Source organism: Pomacea canaliculata, linkage group LG3, assembly GCF_003073045.1.
Source record: "Pomacea canaliculata isolate SZHN2017 linkage group LG3, ASM307304v1, whole genome shotgun sequence".
Taxonomy (NCBI): Eukaryota; Metazoa; Mollusca; class Gastropoda; order Architaenioglossa; family Ampullariidae; genus Pomacea; species Pomacea canaliculata.
The window spans coordinates 25,512,847-25,530,144 of record NC_037592.1 but is presented as its reverse complement, the minus strand read 5'-3'; the positions used below and the strand labels follow the sequence as shown (position 1 = coordinate 25,530,144).

At 40.2% G+C, this 17,298-nt stretch overlaps 1 protein-coding gene across 10 annotated transcripts in view; it reads left to right on the top strand.

The window, feature by feature from the left end:
* LOC112558727 (microtubule-associated tumor suppressor candidate 2-like) overlaps positions 1–15,177 on the top strand; it is a 65,301-nt gene extending 50,124 nt beyond the window's left edge. For all 10 annotated transcript variants that reach the window (XM_025229333.1, XM_025229331.1, XM_025229338.1 and 7 more), the window contains 10 exons: positions 778–1,000; positions 1,472–1,553; positions 1,820–2,041; positions 2,374–2,429; positions 2,598–2,703; positions 6,989–7,062; positions 8,259–8,357; positions 8,991–9,110; positions 9,503–9,600; positions 9,924–15,177. In XM_025229333.1, the coding sequence (XP_025085118.1) occupies positions 932–1,000; positions 1,472–1,553; positions 1,820–2,041; positions 2,374–2,429; positions 2,598–2,703; positions 6,989–7,062; positions 8,259–8,357; positions 8,991–9,110; positions 9,503–9,600; positions 9,924–10,770 (1,773 nt within the window). In that variant the 5' untranslated portion in view covers positions 778–931 and the 3' untranslated portion in view covers positions 10,771–15,177. The remainder of the gene's footprint in view (positions 1–777; positions 1,001–1,471; positions 1,554–1,819; positions 2,042–2,373; positions 2,430–2,597; positions 2,704–6,988; positions 7,063–8,258; positions 8,358–8,990; positions 9,111–9,502; positions 9,601–9,923) is intronic.
* The last annotated feature ends 2,121 nt before the right edge of the window (positions 15,178–17,298 follow it).

Below are 17,298 nucleotides of genomic sequence, written 5' to 3'. Positions count from 1 at the left end.
TCACTAAAACAGCACTGCCACACTACTTCACAAATAAAAGCTCTGATGTATCTAGTGGCACAGTCAGACTACTGTAAAAAGAGCTGTGGTATAGTTAGTGCCAGTAAATTTGCCAGGCTATAACAACAGCAGTTGTAAGTGTGGACAGTGAATCTTCTGTTTACAGCTTTATTTTCACTCAGAAAATTTTGTAGGTTTCCTTCTTAAGGATTGGAGGAGGAGGGAACTAATTTGCTAGTCATGCAAAGAAAAAGAAAGTTAACAAAGTTAAAGGTTAAGATGGTTAAAACTAAGTAGATTGACTATTTATTGCAATATGGTAATGATAATGAAATACTTCATTAACAATAAATATAAATAATCTTTTATACACTCTCACATGCCAGCAATGCTGACTTTATTGTTAGTGATTACTTGTATAAAATAATCTGTGAATAGATGACACTGTTAGTGTTTTATAATACTATTGCTTCACAAATAATAAATTGTACATCTTAATGTTGGGTTATAGATTTTAGGTACTAGGTAAGCATTAGGTTTTGTTGAAAAAATGCTTAGCTCTTAATCTCCATCATTTGTATACAAACTAAAGAAGGTAGTAAATGAAAACACTGACATCTTGAACTTTAGATTTGAGCTTCTTTTTTCCCTCCCAACTTGTTAAGCAGGTTTTCACTTAATCTGCTGGTATTTTGCAGTTCCCCATGTGCAGTTGTTTTCATCCAGTAATAGATCTTTGTGGCTGACATGCATGGTCACTTGTTTTCCTCTGCACAGATACAAGTCGCCTGAGAAGTAGGTTAGCAGTCAGCTAAAATCTGGTCAGCCCCCAGATGTGGTGTCCACTTCCGCCCGTGGCACGCAGGCACAAGAGGTGGCCAGACTTGAGTCCCTGTGTGAGGCCCGAACCAAAGACCTTAACTACACTAGGATGCAGCTGAAGGCTGGACTGCAGGCCTTTGATGCCATGGCTTGCTTGGTCAACTACTGCGCTCAGGATGTAAGAGATAAGAGATTTTGTTCATGGTCATCATGAATATATCTGTGGTGAGGGGAGTGGATGCAGAGAATGTTGTTCACTGTTGTCATGGTGGTGATAGAGGGGACCTGCTGATGATGTTTCAAGTAGTTCTGCTGGCTACAGGGCTGGAATGAGAGCTGCAATATTATTTCACTGAGAGTCATATGAACCTGTAGCAAGCTGGCTATGATTATATTTGACATTGTTGCCTTCAGTGTGTGAGCATTGATATGTTGGCTCTGCAATACTAAATTATGACCAGCATACAAGGGTGTGGACACATTTTTTGCGTTTGCTTCATGGTGCTTTAAAGAGACCATAGTAAACATGCTGATGATAGCACAATAAATTATATTAAAAATGTAAATAACAGTATGTAAGATCAGAAAAAGTAAAGTAATATAGAAACCAGCTGTGATAGGTATATATAAAAATAAATTCTTGTTTCAGCTGGATGCCTTCTCTTGTCCTGAGGTGACAGCCAAACTAAAGCTTGCTGAAGGAAAAGTGCTGGAACAGCAGGAGCAGATAGGTTAGTACTACAGTGGGACTGAAATAGTTTGTCAAGAAGGAAACTCACCTGGTGACAAAGTGGCTTTATCTTTTACAGTGTTAAATAATTTTGAGATTAAGAAAATGGTGATACCTTTATCTTGGCTGTTATATATTGAAGACCTGCTGAGTGTTGGGTGGGTGAGGAGTTTATCTTTAACAGATCTCCCAGAACCATTTTCTGGGTTGCTTCAAAATATTGGTTAGCTTTAAATTTCATCTCTTGTTGCTTCCTTTTATTAACAGATGGGCTGCAGAAGCAGATCGGAATGGCTGAAGAGCAGATTTTGGAGATTGTCAAAGCCAAGGATACAGCACTGGAGGAAGTTACCAAGCTGAAAGAAGAGATTGAGGAAAATGAGAAGACCCATGCCGAAGCAATGAAGGCCATGCAGGAAGCCCACAGAGAAGCCCAGGCCAAGCTTGAAGAAGATCTTACAGCACAACATCAGCAAGCCATCCAGCAGTGTAAGTCAAGGACAAGGGCCTTACTGATGCTTTCTATATCTGAGAAACGGACCTGAAACCTCAGACTTTCAGAATCATAGCCTGAGAGACAGACTCTTTACTATGCTAGAGTAGAGAGGGAATAATCAAGCAAACAGAATTTATTTTTGAAATATGCATATTTTTGGGGTTCAATTTAATAATTTTGATGGTGAACTGTCATGAGCTAGTATTATACCAGAACCTTCTGTTTAGACTGTAAAGATTATGGCATATTTGTATTCAATGCCAGCCTACATTAAAATGTACAGACTCACAGTGTGCATTTTATTATTATTTTTGTTGACATTCAGTGCAACTCTACAAGGAGAAACAAATAGAACGACTGCACGATTCAAGTCGACGTCAGGTAAGAATAAGAGCTTCACTCAGCCATCACAACCACAGTTTTAATCTAAGGGAAGCAACTCATTTTAGGCTTGAACTATGATGCGATAACTGATGATAATGGTGATGTAAAAACAAATGTACACCATAATTGCTCAGTTGCTGAAAGCTATTTTTTGTTTGGTCCCAGATTTCGGAACTTGCAGCAGAACATCAAATGGCAACCAACCAGTTGCGTGTTGCCCACCTGGAGGAGATTCAGGAGCTTAGGAACAAGCACGACATGCAGATGGAAGGTACCATGTTTATCTAGCATAATCTTTTTATAAAATGCTGCAGTATTTGGCCTTGAATAGCCTCTTTTTCTTATGACATTTTATTTTTCTCAATAACATTAGGTCCCAGCTTTGCACCAATTAATTGTGTGAACATTGGTTAGTAATATTCCACTCATGAATAAACAGGTGTGAAAGATTACTTGGTGTAAATTGTGGCAGGAACATCTTCCAAATTTCAATGAAACTTGACTGAAGTTTTGGAACATGAATGATTATAACTGGTGAGACAGTTTGATCATGGTCTTCCCTAACATTGAGGTAATACATGCATGACACTTTGCAGACCTTATTCTCCTTGAAGAGTAACAAGGAATAAACTAAACTATGCATGACACTTGAATATGTAGTAGAAGCATAATTCAATACAAATTTATTTTAAAAAATTAAAACCATTAAGCTGATCTGATTAGATGATGTCGAGCTGTTCCTGTGGACTGTAAAATTCAGTGGGGCTCCATATTAAAGGGAGGTAATCTGAAGCTACTGGGGCATGCCAGAGAAGTCATGGTGAAACACAGAAATCGTGCATTTTGGAAGACTGAAGGCACAAATAGTGGCTTATTTTTGGTAGTGAATTTTAAATTGTATTGTTACTTCTTGCTTTATATCTGTGTGACTCAAATTAATAAAGTGGCATTGTGCTGCACCCAGCATTCCTTTAGTGAAATATTTTATATGCAAATCAAGAAATAAGAAAGATCTTTTTATAGAGTTTTTAAAATTCTGTTGCACAGATAAACTCATAAAAATACAATATATAAAAATATAAAACAGCATATGCATAAAAGCTAACAGTTAATGAAGAGTATATCCATCAGCCAAGCAAGCCATCCAAAAAACAATGCATACACAATCACTAATAGTTCTTGTTCCAGTCACAGAGTTATCTGAAATATTTCATCCCTACAGCATAAACTCTTTACACAAATTCATGTGACCTGTCATCTTTTTTTTTTTTTTTTTACATGAGAGTGAAAAAGCATTCATTATAACGTGAGACATGAAACGGCATTCACAATCTTTCTCAGGCTGTCAGTCTTGGTGCAAGACAGAAACAGTCACTGCAGTCAAGCATGTGTTTGAAAATGACTAATCTCACAGACACATAAAAGTATTAGTGTAAAGACGGTAGTCTTTTGCATAGATGTGTTTATGTGCATGTATTCTTTTGGATTATCAGATTTATTTTGTATGATAATCTTGTCACAAGAAATTAGCAGTATTGTTAAAAGTGTACACAGTATTTCTTCACAGTAATTGGAACCTAATGACAGATTAATGAACTGAAACAAAACTCTTGGTCAAATGACAAGTTTTGATTGCTGCTTATGTTGTGATGGTATCCCCCACCAACCTTTTGATGCAAGCAATCTATTCAGTTTTTGGAGGCAGTTATGGTGTGCTTATCTAACGACCTGTCATCTGCTAATCCAAGAATAAACTTCAATCCACATGCGCAGTCATATTAGCTGTGCAATAACTTTGTGTGTTGATTTGAATTAAAGTGAACAAATGCCAAGGTCTTCTCTCCCCACCCACCCTCTATTTCCTCTCTCGTTCTTTTACTTCATTTTTCTTGTGCATTCATGCAGGCGCATGCACAAGGGGAAAAGAGCAGAAGGTATAAGAGACTAGGTGCTCTCACTTAGGGTTGTAGAGGTGTCTTTTAGGTATATCTTACTAGGCATTGGTGTTTTAGCGTATCGCCAGCATTTCCTGAATCTCTGCAACTCTCCAACAATTTGTTGCCTGTCCTCATTTATGGCAACTCTACACCATTTCTTGTCGCCCTTTATCAGCATTACACCTTTTATCATCACTCTTATTTCAAGGCATGCGATTCCTGGCCATTTTATATCCTGCCTAGATTAAACTCATTTGTTTTCTTGTCTGCCTGCATCAGCATCCTTCAAATCTTCTGTTTCATCATTCCCAACCTCTCTCTGCCGCCAGTCCTTGCCTAGCTCTAGTCTTCAGGCATGATGTCTGCAGCATTTCTAATCAGCATCATCAGAAGATAATTCTGGTGGTTAGTGTGTGCGCTTTCTGTCCCTTGTCTGTAGACTGTTATTGTCAGTGCTCTTAATCGTTGCAGGTCAGAAGTAGTTAATCGCAGATGACTTAGTTTCTAAGCAGTTTTGGCCCAAGAGTAAAAAAAAATTAAATTGAAAAATGTCCAGATACGAGACAAAGCATGTTAATTCGACAAGACGCGTCGACTAAAGTGATGTTAAGACTGAAAAGGATCAACTTTATTTACACACTTGTGGGATGTTCGCCAGGCACTGGGTTATAGAGATCAAGGATTGGCTTGCCCTGCGCCAAACGTTCGTTGCCCGTCCGTCGGGAATGCAGTGCTGCAGACGGCAGCTGCTGGAGTTTGAAAGGTTAGACCGGCGGAGAGGGGGAGGCATGTTCACTTGGGAAATATACCTGAGCGCACTTTGCGCGTGTTGCTGCAGGATTTTATAAAAAGTGAAAGGAAGTAAACAGATTTAATCTACGTGGACCGGCGCTTTAGTTTGCGACGGATCCCACAAGTTTGTAGCAGGGGTCGAGGAGGATGGAGAGAGGCGCCGTTTACCTGTCGGCGCTCTGCCAGGTGCTGTGGAGACTTGCAGGCCCGAGGCGCAACCAGTGGCTTCCACCAGCAGTTCACCCGTTCACCGCACGCGCGCGTTTGTGCACACATGAATGCCCCCAACACGAAGGTGCCTCCAGTGCGCTTGTGAATAAAAGTTAATTTACCTTGCACCCCGTCCGCTTCATTACGTGGCACGTGCATGCTGGAACGCCCGGGTAGCGGGCAAACGTCGAGCCAGAAACGCGCGGTAGACTGGTGTGGTCACGGCTATGCATCGTTACTCGCAGATAGTTTGGTTAACTTTTGTCAACAACCAGCTTGGCCGAGCCTGATGGAGCAAAACTTGACCAAGCATCAGCCTCAGGGAGTGTGTGAGTGAGTGAAGTGAACGCCAGTCCAGGTCCGCGGTGTGGACAAGGTCTGGTCACCATGCTGGTGGGTCAGCTGACCGCCGCTAGAACCGCCACAAAGAAAGGTCGGCGACACGCACGTGCTGCAAGATTGAGCGAGGTCGCTGCTCCTGCGATTAGCCTGGCATTTTCTCGTTTACTGTCTCCTTCCTGTGTGCCGCCCCTCTCATGCACAGCGCGAGAAAAGAAACTGTGTGAAAATCCTTCCCTGTCTCTCCCGTCTCTCGCCACATGTAGCGGTACAAGGAATGAGGGGCGGGGAGGGTGGGTGTACAGTCAATGTACATTCTTGATAGGCGAGGGAAAGCCGGCACCGCCACCACACCACCCCACCTCACACACACTCTGACATCCGCCTCACACTTACACCCGCTGTTTCTTTCCGTTAGACTTTTGATAAAGGCTGCATAGGCCGCTTCTTGATAGGATCCCCGCTTGTACCTTCGGATTTCTGCAGGACTTAAGGAGCTAGACTCTTTGTATCTGCAGATGGGGTAGCCACTGCTTTTCTTCACAGACTCTCAGGAACTATTTTGAGATGGCGGAAGCCCCAAGAGTACTCGGGCATGCGTGCCCCTTTCCATCCCCCTCCCATTTCTCTTTCACCTGGCGAGTTCGCCCTCCACTTCCCCACCCACCCCTAGTTTTTCCCTGAGTTGAGCCCCAACCTAGAAGGTTGTTAGACTGGTATACAGAGACCCGAGGCCTGACACCCCATATACAAGGTGACTACAGTTGTTAAAGGTAGAGTGCCCTGACAATGTCTGCACACACTGTGGCCAGTATGTTACGAGGAAGACTGTTTGGGGATATACGTCAGAGAATGAGAGGTAAGAACATATACAGCTACTGCCTCCACCTTAATGTCAGAAGAGGAGGAGGTGTAAAAGATGAAAGATGGCAGAACATTCACAGTAAGCCAGCATCAGGTTGAAAAGTTCTCATTTCACCTGGCAGGTGATGGCTGAGATGGGTAGTCGCTATGTAAACATTTGGCTGAGGTTTTAGAAGCAGTCATTACAAACCCTGTTTATAGGGCAGGGGAAGAAGACATACACACACATGTGCAATGCAATACCTCTCAACTTTCTTTACAAAAATGCTGTGATATACTATTAAGCCATCCTAATCTTGTAAAATAGAAGATGAAAATAGAAAGACTGATGGTGTGTGATGGGTAGATGCTTGCTATTATTTACTGTGGTAGCAATATCAGCACGCATTTATGTGTCTTCCTCATTTTGTGCAGAGCTTCATGAACAACACCGAAACAAACTGGAAGATATTACACGGCGATTTGAGAGCATCAAGATTTGTCTCTCAGTGAGTTTTTAATGAAAGTATTATAAATTATACTAACATTGCACTACCAAAGTTGATTTGTTCATTTTATTGCCTAGTTATTTGGAGTCTTTTTCTTTTGTTGATTTATGCACACATTTTCCTTTGTTTTACAACCTTCAATTTCTCATTATCGGAGCTCTTTGTGTGGTATGCTTTTCCATGTGAGAGAGGGTGTGTGTGCATGCATGTGTACATGAGGTATGTATGTGGATATTGTGAAAGCATGGCAATAAAGTATCTTAACATACTGTGTCTGCTATAGTTTATTTAATGAAGCATTTCTGTAGCTGGGTTCTCAACCGGCTTGGCTCCTGCTTTGCTATCTATAAGCAATTTCAATAACAGGAGACAAGATAACGCAGACAACGCTGATGCCAGATCCACAGGAGGCTTGCTCAGCCAGCTGTCTAGAAATCTTTTCAGAATTAGTCCTTATCTTTGGCAGTGAAGTTTTTAAGCTGTCATGAGTAATGGATTTGTATAGCAAGATGCTGCCATACCATTTCTTTACAGAATCATTTAGCTTTCCCTTTTTCCATTACATTGCATTTTTCTTATTAATGTTAGGAGCAGTCAAAGATACAAACTATTGACACAGCGGATGCAGTGATAGGTATCTTAGGAGCTCAGTGATGTACTAACAGAACAGCCACCTATCAGCATTCATTTGCACAGACCAATAGTGTAAACAAACAGGGATAGTGTAAACAAACAAGACGTTACCAGTGCATTATATTTTTCACAAGTATATAGAGGAGGTTCTGTAGAATTTTTACATCATATTTGCTAATGTTTATTCATACAAAAAGATGCTGATGTCAGTTCAGGTGATAATAGAAAAGAAAGGAAGAAAAAGATAATGAAGAAGAATCAAACATATTGGGGAAAAGTTTAAAGTCTACTCATGTTGGATAATGTGCCCTGAAATCCAGAATCTGACTAGTTTTAGATTGCACATGACATAATCTAATAATGATATTTTCTTCACTCTAGTGTTCTTTCTTTAGCTCAGAATTTGTGCAGTCTAATTTGGATTTACTTCTGCGAAGCTGCTTGGTAGTTTAATTGGAATGTAGGTAGATGGATTGTTCAGTGCCAGATGTAGCAATTAGAGGAGAAATGTGATCAGTAGAGATGGGCTTAAGAATGATTTGTTACAATGTGGACAATTGCAGGAAAAAGTAGAATCACTCTGCCAGGAGTGCGATGATTTACGCTTTCGAGCCAAGTCCAGTGAAGAGGCTCTTCAGAGAGATGCTGACACCAAGGTGCAGGTGAGTGGTCATTTTCATGGTAGGTTGATGTTGGGGTAATTATGTTGATATTCATAAAATTTTCACCAGCTTTAGTCATTGACCTATTTTACATGAACTGCACCACGTAAAGTCAAAACTTTTGATTCTATTTAACATCAAAAAAGGTTTTCTGGGGAATTTTACCTGCTATAGTTTACTCATCTACACACAAGTGCTTTTTTCTTTTTCAAAAGACAGCATAAGCAGTTGTGAAAGCACTCTAAACATGATCTTTTTGGGAGAACAGCTTTATTTCTAAATTTCTGTCCGACATCGAAGCTTCAGTACTGGACGAGAACAAAAATTGAGACAAAATAGTGACAAGATTGTTCTTTTTTTTTCCTTTTTATTTTTCTCTTTATTTCTTCGGAGTTAATGGTGACTGCCACATAGCTGATCTTCATTCTTCAGGAAAACAACAAACTTTTCTGTTATCAGAAAAATGGGGTGATTTTACTGTAATGGGAATGATAGTCATCCTTGAAACATCAATTCTTGGATAGTATGTAACCTTGCTGTAATAAAAATGGGATTGCACAAAAGAAAGGAATTTAAAAATGCATCAGAAAGTAATCTAATCCTCTACATCATTTGGACATTTCTCTGTTGCAGCTGGCATTAGCTCCATACCTTCACCTTCCCAAAGAAATCGAGAGCTTAAGGACTGTGGTTGATATGCGCACAGAAGAAATCCAGAGACTTCGAAAACAGAACATGGATCTGGAGAAACAGGTACAGATTGCAGCTGCTAAATTCACACTGCCCTGTCCTGTCTTGTGACAGGTGACTGCTGTCTTGTGCCATGATATGCCTTTTGTGAGGTCCGTTTCCTACCAGTCAGAAGGTAGTGATGGTGTCTCTTGGTTGTTGACAGAAGTATTTCAGTATTCAGTGTGTTATATGCCCAAAGCATCCTTTTTCATATCACATTCTTAAGACTGCTGGGGCAGAGAGCCAGCTGTATAGCCCCAAAAATAGCTTTCCGCATGCTCATGATTTGTTACATGTTAATTATGTAATCAGTTTAGAGAAGAATGTGTGAGAATATCATTGTAAGGGTGGGGAGGGATTAGGTGGTGCTAGAAATACATGTTATTTATGGGATGTCTTTCATGCATGTGTAGCTGGAGGAACTGCCTATTGCACAAGAGAAGGTGTTGTCCCTGCAACAGAAGGTTGAGAATCTCCAGGCTATTATAAGCATCAAGACAGATCATGAAAAGTGAGTTAACCCTTACCCTAATCTAATCCATAGGAAGTAATTGAATCTGAAAGGCAGAGGAAAGTCTGTGATTGTGTGAGCTGATTGGACATTGAGTCATGGTGAAAGGACCATCTTTGACTCATCATGCTTTTTAAAGCCAGTTTTATGATTTGAAATTTCGTTAACTTTATCATCCACAAAAAGTTTTTGTCACTGAAAGGTTTATTGAAGATGTGAGATAAATGAGATGGTGATCTCAAAATGCATTGTTTGTTTCATGTAACATATCTGCATATATCATATTTTCCTAGCCATTACAGTGTGTTCTTCTTTGTTGACAGGCAGCTTCATGAAAAATGCCAAGTCCTGATGAGGAAGTATGACCGTGAATCTCGTGCCAACAAGCGGCTTTCTATGGACTATGAGCAGGCCATGTGGCGAATGTCTCAGTCTGCTGACTTCTCACTTTCTTCAGATAACTTGAACGTGCGCCATCTGTCTCATTCGCCCACCCGCACAGACTGCCAGCATGGGTCTCCAAGTCCCATTCGACGAAGCCAAAGCAACACTGGACAAGCAGGAGTTGACGCTGACAGTGCGGCCTCGGTGACTCGAAGGCAGCGGAAGATTTCGGGAGGAGATGAGGACCATAGCAGAAGAATACGCTGCAGATCTGCAACTTTTGTGATGGAAAAATCCAGAACGCCTAAAGTCAATGCAAGCCACGACTGTGGTACAACTCACTCTGGATCATCGACCAACCAGCTTATGACCAGGTCAGCAGACTCTGCAGATATTGCTGAGGCCCTGTCAACAGACCACAATGAATCATGGAACTTTGGCACTGATGATGGTGATGATGCTCAGTCGAACTTGGAAAGTAGCATAGTACTAGAAATTTCCCGAGACTTTGAGACGCCATCTGGGAATGTTTCCTATTGTGTGACTGTGGCTGATGAGGTCAATGGTGACAAAGAGGCACAGGATGATGTGTTTGATGGGAAAAGTGTTAACAGCACTGTTGCAGCAACACTGGAGACCACCATCACCGATCTCAGTGGCGGCAACAAAATGGAAATGCTGGAGACCAGTTCATCCAATGTGACACCACCACCACAGCAGTACCAACCACTACAAGCTTTGTTGAAAGTAGTTAAGCTCTACGTTAGATCATTCTGTAGGGATTGATTTGAACTGAATCTATGATTAATGTTAATCCCAGGTTTTCATTTGTCTAATGCCAGACACCTCATATCATCAGAAATGAGGAACCCTGCACCTGACCGTGTTTGTGTCAGTGTATAGTCGTGTACCATCTTCCTCTAAACTTAAAATAAGAGGGAAGACCACGACTAACTTGATGCATGTGGGAAATCCTTAAACAAGCAATGAATGATAGAGAAAAAAAACTGGAAAAAAAGATTTTAAAAAATATTTTGGGTTTTGGCTGTATTATGCAGACTGCTCTACATTTAGAGCAGTGTTGCTGAAAAGTATTCCTGTATTTCTGCCTTAGTAATGTAGGCCTTTGGGAGCTGCAAGATCAAAAGATAGCTAAGCATTGTTATCTGATTTGCAGTCCTTGAAATGAAATATTGTGATCAGTTTATTACTTTGATCCGGTGAACAGCTTTGTCCAGTTTTAAGGCGAAGGTGAAGTTGGGGTGAGGGGTTATTTGTGAAAACCCCTGTGGGTTCAAACTTTAACATCCTTTAGCACATATTCCGCAAATGAGACGGCCCTATCCCATCACCCCGTATTATTTTGCTGCTAGTCAGATGTGGTACATAATGGTGTGTACAAAGCACCAGAAATGACTGCATCCAGGCCAACTGTTTCACATCTGAGTCAGTGGTGTGACAGAAGCTAGTCACAAGATTTAGCCATGACCCAGAGTACACATAGCTTCAAAATAGTGCCTCTTTCTTTTTAATGACATTGTGGGACTGTGATAACATGTATCACAGAATGTAAAACAGATTTGTCAAGTTCTTGCATATCCTTCATGAAACAGGGGCAAGTAGAAAGGCGTCTACTTTTGCTCGGGGGAGAGAAGGTAAAGGGGTAAAAAAGGCAATGACTGCTGAAACAAGTTTGTAAATGCTTGAAGAATGGAATTAGAATAGATTTAGTAGGAGGAAATAGGTAACCCATATAAAGGGCATTGAAGACCTGTGTTGAGTGGAATAGTTCCCTTAGATAACAGAAACAAAGCCTCCCTTAGTGACTTTCCCAACAGTTGTAGTTGTAGTTCATGTTCACAGTGCTTCTGTTGTACGGAATGAGACATGGTGCTATATTTTTCCTGATAGTTCTTTTAAAATTGCCTTTACTAGATTCAATGCTTGATAGACTTTCATTCATCATCCTTAAAAAGAAAAATAGTTGGGTTAAAGGGCATTTCCACCGTAGAAAGTCTTTTGGTTTTTGCATTCATAAAAATGTATCTGTAGTCAGCTATTACTAACAAAGATTCATTGCTACTGTTTGTGTGACTACAGAACTTGCATTACAATCACAGTAACCACTTCTGCACAAATAAGGCACACATGTCAAGTCATCACAGTAGTTGGCGAGTGGCCCTATGTGTAACATGTCCTCATTTTCCATCCCCATTAGAAGCACTAAACCATTCTTCACTAGTTTTTAAAGATTTCACAGCAACTCTGCAACATATTTGCAGAGGGGGATACTGAGTCATCATAGGATGGTTATTTCCATGAAACATCTCCAGTTTGCCTGTTATAACATGCAAATTAAAAGATATTGACCTTTGTAGTGAGTTTTCTTGCTCATTAATGTTGCATAATATTTAGGTTAAACTGTTTTTTCATCCTATGCTGTTTATTTTTGCTATTAGTATTTGATAGCCGATGACAGCTGGATAAAATAACTCTGAAAACATGTTCTCCAAAAATGTCTCCAGGTGTCAAGGATATTTGCTGGAGTGACATAAAGAAATTGCTCTACATTTTCTCCCTTTAATATCCTAGTGGCTAGTTCAAAACTGGCAAGGCCAACGCTCGACAAGGAACTGATACAGCTTGTTCAATTTTTAAGCAGTAAAAAAAAACCATATCCATCAGTCTCAACAGGTGTAATGCCTTTTTTTGTGTGTAATGGTGCTTTATTTCTCAGACATTTCCATGTGTGTCAGCTCAGGACTTCGTTGTTTACTGTAGATTTGTGGCATGATGTAAGAATGTGATAAGTACACAAGTAGATTCCAAGTTGTACAAAGATGACAAGTATGTGGGTGTGTTTATAGTGTGTCACTATTTAAACTTGTACCAAATTACATTTCATTTGTTATTTTGTGGTTTAATAAGTATTTGCCGTTTAAGAGATGGATTTTTACAAAGAGTTTTCTCTGCATGGTCTTTTGAATTTAATCCTATAAGCTGTTTTGTCACAAGTCTGCTATAATTTTTTTTTTTTTTGTTTTCCTATGGTGGAAAGAATTATTATCAAGTCCAATGCTATGTCTGAAGTAGATGCTTTTAAAATAAGCAGTTTTCACATAGAGACAGGACATATATTGGCTACACTGTGCTCAGACACTTGATAAAACTGGGAAACCATATGATAAACACAGTCTGTTCTTTGATCTTTAATGTTTAGGGTCACTGGTTTTTGGAAAAGGGTTTAATAATAAGAGGCTATGATGGTAGTGCTGAAGTAGAATGAGCTTAAAAGTTACTTAAATTTATAATTTCTTTCATAATTTTGATATTGTAGATTTGAAGTATCCTTCATTGTAGCATATAATATATAGATGATGCAAATCCCAAAACAAGAAACCTTAATATCGATCACATTGTCTATGATGAACATGCATGTAATTAAGAATCTTTTACTACTTAAAGTGAATGTGATTTTGAGAGATTTTCTGATACTTTTCTTACATACGATGGCCTCTTCTCCTAAGATGCAAGATTTGTTTGGTACAGTTTGATTGCAGTTAAAGTTTTAAATTGTTATTGCATGAAAAGAGTATATTTCTTTGTTGTTGGTTACTTTGCCTAAAAATTCTATGAAGTTCGTGTTTCGCTATTGCAGATTTTGTAACACCGTGTTCCTCAAAAGGATATAGATTTGTTGTATCATGCATTGTAAATGGGCCCTAACTGAGCCATGCACATGTATATAGACGATTATGTGCTTGTAAATAACAGCCTTTATGTTGTCATTCCCCCATCTTTGTAGGTTATCTTTCCTGAATGATGTGGTGACAGTGTATTATGGACCATAACTTATTTTCCAGCGTGTTCCTAAAACTTAAAACAATTCCAAGGAAGTAGATTTAGAAACAGTTTTCAACAGTTGCTCTGCTATGCCTTTAAACAAAAATTTGCTGACAGGAACAAAAGTTCAGATTAATTAGATGTATCTTATCTGAAACAATTTTAGTATTTAAAAAAAGTTTTTGATTTGTGTTGTGCACTGTGTCTCTATAAACCTGATTAAACTTATTTAAGGCCTTGAAGTGTTTAAAATTAAAATATGTTGTGCAATTTTCCTCAAAACAGTGATTTTGCAAATTTTAAAATAGTTCAAGTCAGGCTTGGAAGTTGCAGTTCTCTAATGAAATACAGCTGCCTTAGGACAGTACATCCAAATGTTACAACTTCTTTGGTGTTTAGTCTACATAGCGGCCAAGGGTGAAGTGTTAAAAACAGGACTAACTGGACAGGAGAGCATATACATATATACTAGAGAGTGGCATGAATGTGCATTACAATGTTCATTTTTTTCATTGAAGCTTTTCTATTGGTGTTGTGACATGTTGTATGATCAAGTCAGCATACAGCTAATTTTTTTGTAAAAGAGAATTTGGTTGATACCTGATTATTTTTTGTGACTTGTTTTTGTCATAGATTTACTATTTTTTCATCCTTGTAGTCATTGGCTGTTGAACTGAAGACGGTGAACTAATCAATATTTGAATTTTCTGCCAGTCTCTAGCTAAAAGTTTTCATCCTACACCTTCAGGCACCAGTCCCTTTCAAAGAAATGTACATCATATGAAGTTGAGAGGAAGCACAGATATTTTGCATGTTAGTGGAAACTGCAGAAGACAGTTTGGTTTTGATGATAACAATTAGCCTGATTTTACTATACTGCGGTTCCATAAATGCTAACTATTAGCTGTTTCCTCTTTCTTCTCTTTTATCCTAACACTTATAATCTCTGGGATCCATAAAAGGGATGTAATGGGACAATTCTACTTTCATTTCTATCTTTGCAGAAAACATGGTACCATAATTTCATGTCAAGGTATTTAGGGTAAGCATGTACCTTCAAAAAAAATGTGTCCAGTTAAAGTAAACAGTACAAAATTGTAAAAAAAAATGTTTTCACAGAGTAAGAAAAGATTATGCTGACTATATTTGTAGAACCATTGGGGCAGGGTCTCTAGTATTAGCTGCTTTTAAACTGGGCCGCAGAAGAGGGTGCAGTTTTGTATCAAGATGGATTGTGGTGTTGCAGGTGACTGAAGGAGTTGTGTGGATCTGTTTAGTGTCAAGGTATGATCTCCAGCCAATGAGGCAGCAGTTTATTTCTGAGTATCATTACATGATGCTGACATGAAACAGCGTCTGCTTCTTTTTAGCTTTGCAGAATGTGTGTGTGTTTGAGCGAGAAATATAGAGAACTCAACAACGCTCGTTTAATTTGTAGCCAATGACCCGAAGAAGAAAATAAAAATCGCTAGACAGTCGCGTATTATAAGGGACGTAACGCGATTCAGCTCCCATCGTGTTTTTTAACAGTTATTTCCCTTGAGCTATAGAACGGCTGACAGCGATACTATTTACAAATTTCTATACCCAGCAAAATGCGATTTCGAATGCCATAATCGATTTTTCTTTTTATATCAATACTCGATTACATTAAGCATTTTATGTATACGTGTAAAAGTAACAAAAAAAAATTTAAAGGCTTAAAATGATAGGAAAGTGCAGTGTATATTATTTATGCGCTACACACTTCTACCGTAACAGAAGCCGGTGTGGAATTACTTTGTGAAAGGGCGCCCGGTAGGGTAGTAGTTAAACACCGCTTGTCACCACTGCCGTGAGCGGTGTAGGGTTCAGATCTCGTCTGGGGACATTATATGTGACACCTGTCAACAGGTTAGGGCGTCGGTGGTTTTCTCCGGTTCACCCCCGCCCTCCTTTTTTCAATAGTGCGAAATCGCCGCAAGGTGGAAGCACTTTCCTGTTGAATAAACCGTGTACTTCCCTGTGACCCATTCGTTGAAGTCCGCGAACACGCACGCTTACATGTCTCGTTGAAACTATTTCATCATAATGACAAAAGGTCAACCAAGAGTTAGACGAGTTAGAGAAAGTGGTGGAATATATACTTCACAAATAATTGGCTGGGAATGCATTACCTGTTTCTCTTTTTATGCACCTATACAGGATGTATGGAGCGATCATGCTTGACTGCGTCAACTAAGTTCTAAATTCTCAGTATATTTGTATATAATTTTAAAAAGTAGCCCTGTGTTGTGACTGACAGAGAAATTAGAGTCAGTGCCTGTGTGTATTCTCTAGCATAGTGCCGAATTCACACACACACACCAATGAATTCAAGAACTACCTGCAGCCTTTACCATTCGAAGATCGTTAACGGCTCAGCAAACTGTTGGCCTCCTTATGGTGCCCATAACTGCTAAGTAAGAATCGAGTGAAGGACGAAGCTTCCATGAACAAAAACCTCATGGAAAATAAAAAAAAGTATGTATACAAACCGCAAGTCGCGTTCGGGAAGAGGGAAAAGCGAGCGCTCAATGATCGCGGCGAATCTTCCAGAAAGAGATCTGCTCTCTCCTAGCAGACGATGGATTAATGCAAAACCGTCAGAACCTTGCAAGTTGTTACACATAAAAAAACAAGAGAATGAGATCAGTACCAGCAGCAGATCGAGTCTGCAAAAGGAGTATTGAAAGTTCTCCGAAAACAGTCTCCTCGACTACTGCCATGCCGAGAGAAGGTGTGTGTGTGTTCTTGAACGTTCCACACTTTTCAGTCCTCGTAGAACCTCGCAGGCCCTTTGGAGACTCGTTTCCATCATGTGGTCCCGGCATCCCCTCGTAGCCCTGTCAGTTCTAAATTCCCAGTCTGGTCACGCCCTTGGACTGGCGAAGGGGCGCAGTCGCCCAGACACACCGGAAATAAGCTTAAAGCCAACAGTCTCCTTCTGCAATGGGCGACATGAGAAGCTGTTAGCGGAGCTGTAATAAATTATTTCGTTCGAACCCCGAGCGTCTGGCGTCGATAAGTCCCCGGACCCTGGGGACGCAGTTGCTGGCCCTGCCAGGTCTGTCAACGTCTTCGGTGGGCATTCATCAAAGACTCGGCCCCCGTGCGGACGTCCCCGGGAGCCGCTGGCACGTGACTCGCGAGTTGCGCGCGCGTTCAAGTGTGAAGAGATCCAAACGGGCGTTTCTTTCACTGCGGGAACGTAAGGCAAAGCATTTGCACGCCATACAGCACTTAACAGACATCACCCCTCCCCGCTCCAACCCTCCTTCCTGGACTGTGGTCTGCCTGCTGTTTGACTTCTCAAAACAATTCGCGAAAGTTTTCAATGTTAAACACTGTACTGATGTCTTGGACCCAGCAGCCCTCACGGAGTAACAGTCTGGAATTTTTGTGCAAGTGTATTGGTAATACTGGGTGGGCTGTTAAAGGTCTGGTGGGTGT